This window comes from Tympanuchus pallidicinctus, unplaced genomic scaffold (genome assembly GCF_026119805.1).
Source record: "Tympanuchus pallidicinctus isolate F22 unplaced genomic scaffold, pur_lepc_1.0 scaffold1, whole genome shotgun sequence".
Classification (NCBI taxonomy): domain Eukaryota; kingdom Metazoa; phylum Chordata; class Aves; order Galliformes; family Phasianidae; genus Tympanuchus; species Tympanuchus pallidicinctus.
In genome coordinates this window covers 55232296-55249565 of record NW_026294618.1, presented here as the reverse complement: position 1 = coordinate 55249565, position 17270 = coordinate 55232296, and the positions used below count along the sequence as shown (strand labels likewise).

Below are 17270 nucleotides of genomic sequence, written 5' to 3'. Positions count from 1 at the left end.
GAAGTTAGAGAGATAAAACAATAAGGCAGATCAAAAAATATAGATGCATAAATCATAAATGTGGTCTCCAGTATGTAAATTAAAGACAATAGAGAAGCATGAGCTGTCTCCACTAAAAAATATACTGCCCACTATGGAAAAGAGTGAGCAAAACTTCAGACCAATTTGATCATTTATCTTTGGAAACAATGTTCTTCTGGAAATGCAGCCAGCAAATGAGAGTAAAAGAGCAACTAGCCCTGCTTTTATTCCCATATAACCAGAAGATGCATTAATGCTTCAGGAGAAACAAACAAAGAAAAAACCCTGCTACTTAATAAAAGTGGCTCAGGTAAGAAAACAGTTGAACAAGCAGGATTATACCTCATCATACTTGCACCAGTCACAGCTCAAGATCTCAGCCTGGTGGGCTGGTATCACAAGTCTGACTCCTGGGGCTTTCACATCCCAAATTCTTAAAGTCTGGTCACCTGAAACAAAGAAAAAATCATTCAGCAGTGATGAACTGAGTCTGGGATACAGTTAATCCACTAGTATTTAGGTAACAACCATTTATTAGTTCCATGAAATATAAATTATAGAAAGACACTCGAACCAAATAAAGTATGGATATAATAGACACAGATTAAAGCAATGTGCAAAAGGAATAAGAACTTAGTATTGCTCTTCCATTGCAAAAAAAGAATTTCATTTTATTACTAATAATTCAGTTACTCTTCAAAATTCTGATTTGATCAAAAGGAACCCATGACTGTGTGGTGTTTATTCAAGAGGCAAATGAAATCAGTAGAAGTTGTGTCCAAACATCCATGATTGGTATAGAAAGAATAAATCAGTACTGTCTAAACTAAAATCTTTGCTTCACATTGCTACTGAAGAAATTTCTCTATCAGTAACACTTCTGAAAATCTTCAAATTGGTTATCATCAGCATGCAGCTTAGATACAAGCATTTTGATGCTTTTGAAGCCCAGTTGGTCACTCTCCATAAAACATACAGACCGGCACAGGAAATCACAGCTCCTTTCAATAATCCTTTTATTAATCCCCCATTTTACTTCCACTACTTTCAGGAGCAAGGATAACTGCTGCCCTGCATACATAAAGCACTCCTGGCAGTGTCACACTGAAGCCCTAAACATCCCCACGGTGGTTATAAAAACAGCATGGCATATGGTGAGAAGAAACACAACTAGCAGGATCTTGGCAAAAGTGGCAGCATGTCCATCCCTCTGCCAGCCCTGCCAGCCTTAGGACAGATTTCACCTCAAGTTTTAAGTCTTCTGAAGATGTAACAATGGACTTCTTCGAAACTTATTCTTTCAGTTTCATTAAATAACACAGATTTGAAGGGGAACCTCATATCTCACTACAGACAAAAAAAAAAAAAACATTTCAAAGCAAATAAATACTTCCCCACGTGGAATAGAATGAAATTCTACAGAGATCAGCCATTATAGTGTTATTATAACCAAAATGTTTGGAAAAGAATACTCAAGGCAGTAACAACTTTGACACAAAAAATATAATTGTCCCAGTTCTTTCCTGTTTTTTTAATAGAAAATGCTGACCCACAAGAAAATCAGTTATTTCACATTTTTCCTTTCTTTATCTTCCTACAAAAATGCTATTCTTAGCTGCCATTCACCATGGCTGGCACTGTTTGTGAAATACTTTTAATGGAATAAGAGAGCACACATGTCAACCTTTCAGCCAATGAAACAAACTGAATTAAAGCCAAAGGAAAATGCTATTTATCTATTTAACTTCTGAGTGAAATAATATGTTTTTATATTTTTTTGATGTATCTGATAAACAGTATAATCCTGATACATGACACATTTTAACAAATCTCTTTTTTTGCTTGAGCATCTTTCTATGGCCTCAGAATACATACATATTTCATTTCAATTAAAATTGCTGTGAAAAAGAAATTGGAATTCCCGCATTCCATATTTCCATAATTTCTTGAAATCTGCATTACAAATGATGTGTTTTTCCCATGGAAAAGCAGAATTAGGATAACCTATCCCAACTCAAGGGAACGGCATGAAGCTGCAACAGAGGAGGCTCAGGCTTGATACCGGGAGAGGTTCTTCACCAGAGGGTGGTGGGCATGGAACAGGATCCCCAGGGCAGTGGTCACAGCCCCACACTGCTGGAGTTCAAGTGGCATTCAGGCAATGCCTCATGTATATAGTCCAATTTTGAGTGGTCCTGTGTGGAGGCAGGAGTTGGACTTGATGATTCTTACAGGTCCCTTCTAACTCAGGATACTCTTTTATTCTATTCATAATAATGGAAAATGCAAGTACAGCACACCTAATAAAATCATATTCACTAGGAGTCACTTCCAGTTGGCATCCCAAAGTAAGCAACCACTAAAACAGCCAACATTTTCCCCACAAAATATTTCTATTTTTGTAAGAAGCAATTTCTCTATAGCAACAGATTTTTGCTGGTCTGTTAGATAATTATGTTTCCAGATTTGTTTGTATATTATACTTGCCTTCTTTCGTTTTAATGAATATTTGTGAAATCTTGGACGAATCAATAGAACTACACAATATATACTCATCTATTCAAAATTAATGAAAGAGATGCTAATCCACAAGTACATCATCCCCGTATGTAAGATGATGACTGCTAATGTGAAAATACACAATGAAGAGATAAAGTTTACTTAACATTTAAATTTCATGTAGGCTTTACACTGGATATTTACTCACAGATGTATTTAATCTATATCCATTAATTATTAACTCTTAAGTCCCGTGGCAACAACCAGGTAAGCAATTATCGCCAGACAGTACAGAAGTACAATCTAAGCTATGTAACATAGCTAGTTAGAAGAGTCTGTAGTTACCTCACAGCAAACCTCAGTCTTTTTTTTCTGAAAAAAAGTAAATTGCTTGAAAATAAAGGTGAAAATCTTTATTTCAGTGTTTTCTGAGATTAATAAATGCAATACTGAAAAATTTTTTACTTCAAAACTGGCTAACTGACCTAACTTAGATTACTGTATTATTAAATTATTCTCTAGCAAATGGAAGTATTTGCTACATACCTAACTCTAACCCAAGTCATTCTAAACAAATTAGCTCACTGCAAAAAATCTCCTGTTGTATTTTTATTTTCAATATTTAAAGACTGTTTTATATTATAACATCCTAATATAAAATACTACAGCCCATAAGTTTTTTATTTTCTAATATGTGCTGCGTACAACACTTTGCTATGTTTAGCATATACCATAAATTGAGGGCCAAACTCATTGCCTGAGAAGCATTTCAGTTTGCATGAATCACAGAATGGCCAGGGCTGGAAGGGACCTCAAGGATCATGAATCTCCAACCCCCCTGCCGCATGCAGGGCCACCAACCTCCCCATTTAATGCAAGACCGGGCTGCCCAGGGCCCCATCCAATCAGACATTGAACACCTCCAGCGATGGGGCATCCACAACCTCTCTGGGCAGCCTGTTCCAGCACCTCACCACTCTCTCTGTAAAGAATTTCCCCCCCCTGACATCCAACTTAAATCTTCCCTCCCTCAAATTAAAACCATTTCCCCTTGTCCTGCAGTTTTCAGCCCTTTCAAAGAGTTGATTCCCTTCCTGTTTGTAGGCTCCCTTGATGCCATGTTAGAGGTTCATTTAGGAAACCTTACTGAGCACAGGACATGGAAGAATTTCAAAACTATGTCAGTATCTCTTGAAGCAATAAATTCCAAATGAAAACAACCACCTCATTTCATTACATAGATTTACCTAAGTGTGCAAATACATTATATTTGAATAGTTTGTGGCATAATCAGCAGTTCTGCTAAATCACATCAAAGCACAGTAACTGCAACAGTTTGCTTTTTAGATACTTGACCAAGGACCGTAAATAGAAAGCTCTTATTCTTTTATCTCTTTAAGACTGAGATTCCAAAAATAAAAAGCTTCCCCAATTTTGCAAATGTTCAAGCACCATTGGCAGTGATGGAATGATGTTGGAAATGATGGCATTTCTTCTAGCAAATTCAAAAGACCAATAACCAGAAAAGAACTCACAAGATCTCACAAGCAGAGAGAGAACCTCAGCCCTCTCACCCACACCTTTCACAAATTAATGGAAATAAAAACTTCCAGTAAAGCAATTTGGAACTCAGGTCAAACCACTACTGTAGGAGAATACAAGCTTATTTCCTATATATACATATTTTTTAGGAACCTAAACACAGAATCACAGAAGTCACAGGGGTTGCAAGGAATCTCTGGAGATCATCTAGAGCATTCCCTTACTGAAGCAAGTTCCCTACAGTCAATTGCACAGGAAGGCATCCAGGAGGGATTTCACATCCTCTCTGGCAGCCTGTTCCAGTGCTCTGTCACTCTCCCAGTAAGGAAGGCCACACCTACTCGACTCTTGTCCTTTAGATATTTATAAGCATCGATAAAATCCCCCCCCCCCCAGTCTTCTCTTCTCCAGGCTGAACAGCCCAGGACTCTCAGTCTTTCCTCATACGGGAGATGCTCCAGGCGCCCCTAACCATCTTTGCAGCCCTCCGCTGAACTCTCTCTAGCAGTTCCCTGTCTCTCATGACCTGAGGACCCCAGAACTCCAGATGTGGCCTCACAGAGTAGAGGTGGAAGATATCTTCTAAGTTACTTGTCTGAATGCCCACTTCCCATCAACTCCTTGTTTTGCCTTGTGCTGCTTCTGAAGGAGCAACGTACAGTCAGAAGCCTGCAATCCCACAAGTGGTCCAGGAACTGACATACAGAAAATATCCTTTTCTTGAGAAGCTTCACTTAGGGCAGTACCTTTCTCACTAATTCAGTTGAAGTACACCTTTTCCAGTTCTTTATCTTACTCATTCAGATCCTGAGCATAGAAAGGGATGCCATCGGCTGCATGCCAGTTGATTTCTGGACCTACAGCTTGACAACCCCTCAGACACACACTGGTCAGTAAAGACTAGTAGGAAAGAAAATCAAGTTATTAAAAGGCCAGTCAGTATGCCATAACTGCCATTCTAAACCTGAGCTTTGCCAACTCCACAACATTCACATTTTCATCTGCTAGTAGGTACTGCAGAATACTACAGTTACACAGATGAGGGTAACATGGTACTCATTATACTTATCAGTGGGAAGTAATTAAAGATCAGTAAAAACTTTTGACACTGTAACAGATAACTCTCTTTAAAAACCACAGGACTGAACAAAAGCTATGGTTCTGCAGTTGTGGAGGATCATTCAGTAGAACTGACTTATGTTTGCTTATAGCCTAACGCTCTGTGTATCTGGCACTCTGTATGCACTATTCATCCATTTGCTCCCCAAGATATTTAAAAAAAAGAGAGAGAAAGACACCTTCAGGGCAAATGACACAATGACTCATTAAACCCTTTTAGCCATGAAGTTAGTTATTTATGTCATTTCTTTAATGACATTTTCCACATTGCCGCTTTATCAGTGTGAGGCAGACATTTGCCAGGGCTATGTGCTGGTACTGTCTGTACACCTGAACATGCTGCTTATCAGCTCAGAAATTGTTACTGACTTCACAACTGAATGTATTTACATACAGAGAATTAGTAGATTGTTCAGTTACTATTAACATCTCCCAATTTCAAACAATACAAGATAAGTCAATGACTTGATAGCTTTTCAAGAGTACCAATGATCGTACATAATGACTACAGCCCTGAAGTGATAATGCTTTACGCATCCCCATAAATGTTAATTGGAAATATATTAGATGCTAAATAAAAGCTAATTTAAATGATACATTAGACATAGTTGCATAGCATAATTGCATTTCACTGGCTTCTGTACACAAAGTTAGTCTTCCTGTATGTATTCAGATCAAAGACTTAATGAACAAAATATTCTACATGTAGTATCAAATTCTTTTTCAGCTTTTTATATCAGTCAGGGTTTTTAGTTTTCTTCACTCCTACACTTTTTCTAGTCTCATAAATGTTTGAGAGGAAAGGCATATTCCAAATGCAAAGATTTAACCTTATCAGCTTCAGGCAAAAGTTATCTAGGCCCACAATGGTCATTATGAGCAGTTATTTTGCTGTGTCTTGCAGGTGCATTAGTTTGTGAACACTGAGAACAGAAAACCTAATTAGTTAAGATGATATTAAACTCCTGCTGGCATCTATATGGATTCAAATAAAGACAGCAAAAGGGCAAGAGCGAGGCACGCAGAAGTTCTTAAGACTACCTCCCTTCTGCTTATTTTCAGAAAAGAAAAAGGGCAAAAAGACATTTAGTTGAACTTCCCTACATTTTACATTACTTTTACATGCTTCACCTACATTTAGTTAAATCTGAAACATTTCATTATCCCTGCTTTTTCCAACTAAAATTAACAAGATACTTATTATCTTAACTACTATTTTACTAAGACATTACATAAGTCAAAAATGAAGAAGCTGCAACATGGAATAGTTAATTTCTGGTCTGAGTACTAACATTTTCCATGGCTAATATCTGGGTATGCATGTGAGCAGGTGCACGAGATAGAATGAGAGAAGGGAAATGAAGGGAGAAAGAAAACACATTACAATTCTATAGCAGCTCAGCTTTCTTCAAAGAGGGAACCCTTCAACAACAATCTTCAAAAAGGTTATTGTTTAAAATATTATGTAGTTTAAAAAAAAAAAAAAAATGGGAGAGATGAAAGGAAATTCAGAAAGTGTCCCTCCAGGCACATTTTCCATTAGTAATTTTCAAGACTACACACAGTTACAAATGAAGAGACAGTTACACTTAAGGTGGTCAGTCCTCCCCCCTCCCCCCCCCACGTATATCAAAAGCATACAGAAGAAGAGACAAACTGTAAGTGAGACATCATGCCTAGTTAGCCCTTATGTTGAGACTGCAGTTTTTCTCCAGTTCCAACTTCAGCTCAGTAGAAGTTCAGTTATGGGTAAAATTAAGCTTTCTGTTCCACAATTTCCCTTAGAATAGAGAAAACCAGTACCTGTGCGTATTGATTTTCTCTCTCATTTCTACTTGCTTAGACTTTTGAGACCTAAATAATGTCTATTTGAACCACCACAGAAATCCAACAGGATTGAAGCTAGAGACATTGAAGCTGCTAATACTAATATATTGACATTTGTATTGAGGCAGTATCTTATTGGCCCCAGTTTCTCAGCAAAATCTGTGGCTCACTGCACTCCTAACTCCACCTTCGTGCTGTTGGACCACTGTAACATCTCCTTGATAGCAGATACATCCAGCTTAATTATAACTGCGTTAGTCAGCAAGTTTCATAGTGCTGGCAGAGGTAGAAAAGTATAATATATAATTACTTTCCCAAAGAACACGACACAGTGATCTCCAGCAGTAATGGTAATTGACTGCATTTTTCACAGGTCTAATAGACTGCTGATGCTTAAGACAATTTGATCAAAAGTTTAAGCCAGAAGAAAGCTTATAAAATATTTTAGTGGCCAACAGAAGTTGGATGAATGGATGACAGCTACATAAAGTAAGGAAAAAAATGTCACAAGTCACTAAAGCAACCGCTAGAAAACTGCTGATCCTTGTTTAAACAGCCAAGAGAGCAATTTAAAGATGGTAACAGAAGCTACAAATCCAGCAGCAGCAGTACATTTATCTTGCCTTCTTCCATTTTTAGCTATGACACATACTACCATCTGCTGGAGAAAGTGCTGAATGATTATAGGCACTTCAGCTGTCGAGAGAACTGCTTTACCATCATGTTTACCTGAAGCAGATGCAAAACAACCAGGGATGTGTGGAGACCATATAGTGCTGTAAATGACCCCTTCGTGGCCTTTAAAGGTACGTAAAGACTTTCCCACTGCTGGATCCCACTGAATAAAATAAAAAGAAAATTGTTGAGGTGCACATGCAATGAGAAAGGAAAAGATTTAATGAATATAAAAGTTTGATGTATATAAAAAGGACTAAGAACTTTTTTTCATACAATATCCCAAGTTGGAAGGGATCCCTAAGGATCATCAAGTCCAACCCCTGATTTTGCCACGTATCATGAAAAGCACTACTTCACCCAATACCAGCTGAAGGATATAAAAACATCTCAGTTAAAACAGAGCTACAGCTTCCATTTAAAATACCATTTAAAATTCCATTTAAAAAAGAAGAAAAGTGAATCAATGCTGTTAGAATTACCAGCATCAAAACAAATTGCATTTTTACCTTCAAGAAAAACCAACATACCAGCTTGGCTGTTTGATCCCATGAACCAGACACCACTAGCTGCTCTCCTCTAGTTTGACTCCAGTCAACACTATATGCCTATAAATGATACAACAGCCCAGTTTAAAAAAAGCATAAGTCTGAGATTCTAGTTACCTATTAACTACATTATATATAAATACATTAATTCCATTTCCATTAATTACACTTGGATTTGTAGATAATCAGCTAAAAAAACACTCTGGTAAAGCATCACAGAGCTGCCAATAGTGTCATTTACCTGAGCAAAATTTAAATTTAATCTCTCAGTCTGCCACTGAGGGCACAGACTCAGAAAGGTATCCAAAAAAGTAAAGAAAGGGGGGAAAAAAAAAAAAAAAAAAAGGACAATTTAAACTGATTCCTGATCTCAGATCCAATTTTATTCAAATATTTACATTATGAGAAAGGAAATCAAGGTATCATTCAGCTACTTCTGGGCACTTTCCTTCCTACAAACTATTTCAGACTTTGCTGGATCCAGCTTCAATTGACTGGCTTTAATCTATTTGCATATTTCCCAAAAGTTGAAAGCAATCGCTGCCCACAGAAAAGACCACAACGCATCACCCACAATTTTCCTTCTTTATTTCACAATATTCTGTTTCTGTATACTGAAAGGCTTATTGCTCTGGCAGCACTTTGTGCTGGCTCCCTTGTGTGAGGAGGTTATAACCTAAACGTTCAAGACAACCAAACACTATTTGACAAAAGCCAAATAATAAACTGAACAGTAATTCTTCTGTTTGCTTTTCCAAACTGTGTCCTTTTCCCCTTGTCTATTCTACCTTTGTCAGCTCACTACCAGTACCACAGTTCCTTTTTCAGCCTGCCTATTCTTATTAAAATAACAATAACACAAACAAACAAGTCATGCTCATGTTTTAAGAACAGATGACAGTTCTCCCAGGTGGCTCCTGAGCTCCTTGCTAACATAACTCTCTCTTCTTTGCCTGAATCTGGATGATGGTCTTGCATTCAACTCCTAACCTGGTGTCATTTGACAGTGCCCCAGAACGTATCACTACACAGTATGCCTCATCCATGCAATAGACCTACAAATTCTGCTCACTCCAAACCTTGGGCTGCCATATACATCCAGAATTTTCAAGAAGGAAATGCATGCCTGACAAATATGTACCTGCGTCACATAATTCACCTAGCCCCACACACTGGGCATGAATCAGATCTTACTACAGAGCTAACACAAAATTCACATATAGCTTACAGCTCAGCTAAAGGGTATCAGCATGCAGATCAATTGAAGACAGGTTGTGACAGTGACCTGCACACATATGACAGGCATAGCTGCTGCTTCTCAGTAGTCTGCAGCTGCAAAACAGATAATGGTACCTGGACAAACTCACCTCCAGGCAAGGATTACAAGCCAAACAAAAAGCCTCAGAAAAAGCAAGAGCTATTTTCATTTGGCATGTGGCAGACCAGGTAATGGGAAGAGAATGAGAAGAAAGTGTCAGAGAACCAAACAAGGATCACTTTTATTCCTCTTACTTTTTCATGCTATCATTCAACATAAATCTACAGAAGCTTCAAAAGAAACTGTGCTGAGCAACTGAGAAGAGCTCATAACACAGCACAAACCTTAACCGTTAATCTTTCTTTATCTTCAATCGTAGAACGAATCAATGCATTTATGCTTAAACACTGTAATAAGAAATGTCTCAGGTAAGATGAAAACAAGATGAAGGAAAGAAGTAATACCAAAAAGTAGTTCAAAATTAATTAGATATGTCTTGTAAAGTGAGTCTTTGTATTTAAGTACACTACTGTCCCCTATTCCAGTGACACCTTATCAAAACCAAAGTAAATCAGACTAATGTATTCACAAGATTCAGCACTTGGTTAGTGCTGGAATAAAACTCATTGTCCTTTAATAAGAAAGATGTGCTTTTAAATTAGAATTGTACATTATTTTTGAGGGAGAGAACAATCTCATTTAGAAAACAAGAAACTGGTCCCATCAGTGGAAATACTACAAAAATCAGATACTACAAAAATCAGTGACAAAACCATCATTACAGGTGTCAGGCAGGAATTACAGATTAAGAAGTAGTCAATGATTTTAAAGAGCACTGTCTCTCAGCATTTACCACAACCTATTAGTTATATTCCCACTGAGATCCATTCTCTTAATGTACACATAGAAAGAATCAATACAGAACCTTGACATCTCAGAGTAAATACTTAGCCCATGTGTCCTACACTGTCTTTCCCACTCACGGTTGAATGCATCTACCTCCCCATGCTCCCTGCTAAACCAGGACTTGGACACGGAAATTCTCACTTCACAAACAACAGATGGTGTAGCAGAACCAAAATAATCCTATGGACAGAATTCCAAAGAGATAATGATAGAGACAAAAGATAATTTCGTATTATGCCTTGCCTACATCTTTCTAGCAGTCTTTGAACACTATCATATAATCCTGATTACAACCACAGATCTCTCAAAATTCCTTATTTACACAGTATATGTATTAAGCCAAAGTGGCAAAATTACAAAGAAAAAAACATAAGAAAGACAGATTGTCTTATAACTGCAATCACTCAGATTGTACCCTCATGTTTTGTATCTGAAAAAAATGGATGTCTTTCTGAACACAAAACTGAACACCCACAGTTAACTGTTGACTACATACACACTAGCTTATTTCATTCACATTTATTTCACTAAGTGTTATTAATCCAAGCTAAAATTGATCGCATCTGAAGTTCAAAGACTTGCAAAAAAGAAGTACAATGTTAAAAGGAAAGCATGAGAAAAAATAGGGTAAAAAAAAATGATCATTTGGAGGAAGGTAAGTATGGTGAGGCATAAGTCCTTTAAAATGTGCAAGTGTACGAACACGAGCATGAGTGTAGCATTTTCACTATCAATAATGTGAGGTATGAAGAGACTGAGACATTAAGCACGTTGAATTCAGTAGTACCAAACTAAGGCATAAAAAAAAATAATACATGCTGTCTCAATATATGACTACTGTTGATCTGAGCAAGAACTCAGAGATGTTAGGATGGAAAAGGATAAGCAGATACAGAAGTATCATCTCTATCATTCTATACGCTCAAGGATAACTTGGCTGTACATGTCAGCTGCCTGATTTTGGCCTATCCAATAACGTCCTCTAAAGCTACAGAACGACTTCAGGATTTTCATACAACTCAATGGTTACTCAGTCTAGAAGGAACCACAAATACTATTTCTGAAATTATATATAAATATAATTTTTATATATTATATATTATATAATAATATAATATACATAATATATATTCTATATATTATTTATAATATATATTATAATATTTTTATATTATATATTTATATATATATTATATATATAATATAAAAAATACAGAGTGTGAAAGTAGAAATGAGTATGCAGAATAAATCAATTAACTTTATATTCAAAATAACACGAAGCTATAAACTCAAATCATGGACCCAAACAAAGTTTAAAAACAGACAACAAAAACCACTTTTGATTCTGAGTGCTCAAATATCCCCTTTAGTAATTCAAGTATTAGACAGCCCAGCAAATTTCTACAGTTTGCCGGATTTACCTCCTGAATGTGTTCCTTATAGACTTGCAGTGGACCTTTGGGCTTAGCTATATCCCAGATTTGCAGAGATCCATCCCCGCTAGAAGTGATCAACACGTGCTCATTATTCTCACTCCACGTCACATCAAACAGGCCATCATTCCAGTCAAAGCTGAACAGAAACAATGAAGATATTTGTCCATGGGAAAGCATAACACAAGTCCAGACTAGCTGCGTGCAAAGACAGTAGTTTTTTAAAATCATTCTCTACCATTTTGAGCAGCTTTGTTATCCATTTCAGTTTCCAGTCAATCTCCTTAAAAGCAACTTACTGGATACAATGTTAACTCCCAGAAGAGTAGGTTGACTAAGGTCAGAATAGGTCAATTAAAGCATAAGTGAACCCAGGATCTTCCATAAGCAGAATGGAATCTGATTTCAATCCTAAACTGCTGGGAAATCAGAGATGAGAGGTGCCACATATCTCAGACTAACCTACCATCAACTCCGGATGTTGCTACAGTGTCTGCAATAATCATGGTGGACAAAGAAATAAAACTGTGCTGGGAAGTCTTTATCCAATCTGCAACACCATTAAGAATCTGAGTGACAATGAAAAACCAACAGAAGGACAGTCATGAACATATTAAAGATCTCTATAACTCCTAAAAAGGGCTTTCAACACACCACGGATTCATCTTGCAGGATCAAGTACCATGCATTGGTTGCTCTGCAACAACTATCAATGACCACACTGTTATCTCATGGTAAATACTAACTTATTTACCCCTCTTTCACTAAAGGTTTAACTCAGTTCAGGTTAAACTTCATGGCATGCTGCAATAATTACAAGAGAAAGGCATGCACACAGAAAGCTTCTATGGAGAAAATGACATAGCTCGGTGCTCAGGAAAGCCACCAAACAAGTGGAGTCTCTGGAAACATAGAAACGAACAGAACACTTTGCAGAACAGCATGTTTAACAGCTTCAGATAGGTGGATAATTACAAATTAAGAACAGCTTCCCTGAGTTTTCTAACCTCTTGCTTAACAGTTCTATCTCATTTATCTTCTTAATCTAAACAACTGTTGTTTCAAAACTTGGGTGAATGGCAGCTAAGCACTAACCTCTCCTCTTCTCCCACCCAGAACATGAACCAAACTCCTCTCTTGAAGCATTCCATCTCCTAGAAAGGACTTCCTTGACTCATCCCAGCTTCCTGCTCTATTTTCAACCTAGGCCAAATTTAAGAGGATAAACAGAGGTGACACTTACAACAACAAACAACTAAACTTTCAATTTCAAGCTAGGCCAGAGCTTTTAATTTACACTGCTTGTTTTCCACTAAATGGCTTACACTTTGGAAAGGGTGCAATCTAAATTACTTCATGTAATGAGACCTGTGGAATGCAAGCCAATCATTTACACCTCAATAAAAATAGACGTATACAGTAGACAACATAGTACAGATACAATAGTTTACATTGATAGTAATACCCCACAATGTTTGGGTTGGGTTTTCTACAAACAACAATATAGGTTTACATCTTATTTACACAACAGAAAATATTTACAACGTTACCTCCTGAGCAGGACAATCCCAGTTTCATTTTGTTCCAGCACCGCCAGAGTTCCACAACCTAAAACAGCACAGTACAACCAAACATCACACCTCTTTACCCACGCCAAAGACCCTACAAGCTCTGTGATAGCTCCTGTGAGCATAACACAACTAAACTTCTTTAAGAGACCAACTGCCTGTTGTCTCTTCTGCTCTCCAAAGCAGTAATTGCATCAGGGCTCTCCTTCCGCAGTACACCCGTGGCCGAGGCTGGAAAAGCAGCACCTCGTTTACAGAAGCGCACCCTCCCCACGGGCCCTATGTCACAGGCATACCAGGATGGTATGTGCTATGGCTCCTTTATACCTTTTCAGTAACACAGCAGACAAAACTTTTGTTTGTGTTTATTTCCACTCTGAAAACTGGATTTTGTAATGCAAACGCGGCTCACAAAAAAGGAAACACCCAGATCACTCCACGTTTAGAAACGTTACTGAAAACGAATGCTTTTAGGGGAATGAAAAGGCTCCAACCCCGAAGAAGCACGCTCTGCCTCCCCACCGGGATGGCAAAGCTAGCAGGGCCGGCCGAGCACCCAACACGAGGGCGGCGCAATCCGCATCCTGCGCACAAAGTACCGGCAGACGGCCCGTTTGCTTAAGTACGTCACCTGCGATGCCGTAGTACTGCGCGGCGGCGCAGGCCACGCGCCCCGGCCAGTAGGGCGAGAACTCCGCCGCGTAGCCGTGCAGCCCCGGCAGCCGCAGAGCGCCGCCGCCCGCCGTGCCCATGGCCCCGGCCGAAGTTAGGAGGTGTCAGCGCCGCCCCGCAGCGCGCTGAGCCGCGCCGGAAGCCACCCGCCCGCCACGCTGAGGCCGCGGCGGTGCCGCCATCTTTGGTGCTGGCAGCACGGCGGGTCGGTACCGCGGCTTCACCGGCGGAGATTCTTCTATGAGCGAGTTTCCTTCTACCCGTGACGACTTGGTGTCGGAGAATAATGATGCATTCCTGCTATTATGCCTTTTTTTTTTTTTTTTAAGCTAAACCTGCATTACAAAATCTGCTCTAAAGCGACATTGAGTGCCTAATTCTTAACCTGGCATTTAAAGGCAGATCCCTGGATTACGTGGTTAGACTCCTTTGATCTCATGGTATAAATTAAAAAAATATATATGTTTCCAGGGAGGTGGTGGAGTCACCGACCCTGGAGTTGTTCAAGGAATGGCTGGATGTTGTGTCGAGGGACACAGTTTAGTGAGCACTACTGGTGATGGGTGGGTGCTTGGGCTGGATGATCTTGAAGGTCTTTTCCAACGTTGGTGATTCTGTGATTCTGTTTATTGAACAGCCTCCAGGACTTTACGATAAAATCACTCCAAATTTAGTGCAAGAGCTCATTTAATGTATCTACCAGATTGTCTAATAAGCACAAAGTTTCACAGCAGCTCATAAGGCTTGCAACTGGAAGTTCATGGGGTATCATTGACATGTATCATATGAACTCAGACTTCTTGACTCTGGTGCAGGGGAATATTTTACTGAATGAACTGCTCTGGGCCAAATTCCACCAACCTTAGCCTCTATGCAACCCTTTAAAAATCACTAGATTGTTTACAAAATGGAAATTGAAGGACAATTTTCTGAGCCAGCATTTTAAGTAGTGTCTCTTTGTAACAAGGGTGCAAATAACAACATTGGAAAAGATATGCATCCACTGCAGTGGTGCAGTAAGTGAATTGTGGTGTGGTCCTTTGTGAGGTGAGGTTTCAGGAGTGGGATGAATGAAGCCTATAGACAAGTTAGCATGTAGTATTTCACCAAGCACATTTTCAGGTCTAGTCATCTTTCCCAATCAGTGACATTCTGTAGAGGTTACACCAACAGGAAGCAGCCCTTATCAGTGGCCCCGCTTTGCATGGAAGACATATTAATAGGATTTTTGTAGACATCGATGATCAAGGAGCAGACAGAACGTTATGAGAAAGACCTGAGAGAAGGACTAGTTCCCCACACCATTTTTTTCCCCACAGACTGTGGATTCATGCTTCGATGGCCATTAGAAGTAGGAAGTGAAATAAAACAGCAAACAAAAGTATTTGCGTAGGGAGATTGAAAGGTAGGTACGGTAACAACTAAAGAAATAAAAGCTATTTTACGAGCAGAGAGAGAAGGCAAACGTGAGTATTTCCTCCTCGGGCCCAGGGCGGGTGAGTAAATTCGAGAGGCAATAAGGACAGCCGGTAATAGCAGCGTTTTATAACAGCATTGGAACCAGCTGCGCTGCCGGCCAGCTCCTCCTACCACGGTCCCACAAAGCCCGCGTAGCCAGAACGCCCCATTAGAGGGCAGCCGTGCTCCACGGAACAGCGGCCAGCCCGCAGCTCCTGAATAAAAAATCCCCTACCGATGCTGATTTTGTTTCCTCACATAGCATCACTTCAATGAATTGATTTCCCACTCTTTCAGTATGCAAAGTTTAGGCTCTGTTTATACTGCAGTCACTCCTTCGAGCTCAGCTCATAATCCTACACACCTTGCTGGCATTGTAATATGTGGTCAAGATGCTGACAGCAATATCCTTGCACCGAGTTCACCTCCTTTTCAGAACACTGATCTCTGTTCTGCCATAGACACATGCACATCGTTCCCTCAGCTCCCTGGCTGGCAGCTAGTTTAGACATGAGCTGAGCTGGTGGCAAGCACTGCTGCATACACAAATCCTTACAGAACCTGTTATCAGCAAGAGTATAGTCCAGGCATCAAAAAACATTGCAAAATGAGCCTTTCTACCACAGAAAGTAGACTGGGAGCTGTTCCTTTAGGTTCAAGGATATGCAGTTTAAAACACTGAAAATACCTAGGGAATGCAGTAAGCTCTTTTCTAGTTATCGAGTCATGCATTAGGCCCTATGCCATCTACATTTTGCTCTTCAACAGTGAATGTTTATTGACTGAAAGAAATGAAGAGATTTTCCCAGCTGAAATTTCCATACAGTCATAGGGCTGCATGAGTAGAAGCTTTAAGGAAAGCATTTGGTATCCCGAGACTGGGAAGCCAGCAATAGTGAAAATAAACAACTGCAAGTAACCAAGGAGGTTGCAGATGCAAAGGAAAAAAGCTCACAGGGTCAGATTGGAAAAGAGAGGTTAGAGGAGGCTGGGAGGAAGGCCTACGTGCAGAGACATTTCTGGAAGTTAAAAAGAACAGAAGTGAGAGGAGAGAAAAACACTGTAGCAGAGGAAGAAATCCGAGATTTGGAAAGAAGCATGAGATTTGCATGTTTGCCAATTGCCATTTCTATGCACCATATCTTATTTCAGTAAGTGAATTGCCCATGCTATTAGTGTTACATGATCAGACTGAACACCATTCTATTTACCTGCTCTCAGTACTTATTTGGTGCTTTTAATGCTTATCTCAATTGTAGATTTACTTTCTTTTAAAGATTGGCAGTTGACTCTTCCAGAACAAAATGTTGCCTTCTCAGTTCTGAGCATAAAGGCTACTTCTGATTGTCTACAGTTGCATACTCAGTCTATTTTTTTTTTTTTTTAATAGGTTTTTCGTTTATTTCAGTTTAACCATTTCTATTTCTGTGCAAGTTACCTTCTAAAGCTCATGGGAAAAGGAACGGTGTATGTACTTTTGAGATGTCATTTGGACTTCAATGTATACAAGTTTAAGTTTGTAGGTTTTTTTCTTTTCATTCATAATTGAAATGTGCTGGCCTTTACTCCTGCAGACTCCCACAGCAATATATTTTAGTCCATTCCATCAATCTCCAATACAACCAAGAAAATTGAAAATGCAGATTTAGTCTTGAATCACTTTTCTCCCTCTACTGGACACTCACAGCTGTAATATATGAAAAAAAAGTTATGATTTGAACCTAAGTACTTCAAGTTTCATATC

General features: G+C 39.0%; 1 protein-coding gene across 1 annotated transcript in view; it reads right to left on the bottom strand.

The window, feature by feature from the left end:
- PEX7 (peroxisomal biogenesis factor 7) overlaps positions 1-14175 on the bottom strand; it is a 36400-nt gene extending 22225 nt beyond the window's left edge. Inside the window, exons 1-6 of the mRNA XM_052674876.1 lie at positions 14028-14175; positions 13379-13436; positions 11817-11967; positions 8214-8291; positions 7738-7846; positions 364-470 (exon numbers count right to left, since the gene is read on the bottom strand). Of these exons, the coding sequence (XP_052530836.1) occupies positions 364-470; positions 7738-7846; positions 8214-8291; positions 11817-11967; positions 13379-13436; positions 14028-14148 (624 nt within the window). The 5' untranslated portion in view covers positions 14149-14175. The remainder of the gene's footprint in view (positions 1-363; positions 471-7737; positions 7847-8213; positions 8292-11816; positions 11968-13378; positions 13437-14027) is intronic.
- Between the last annotated feature and the right edge of the window lie 3095 nt (positions 14176-17270).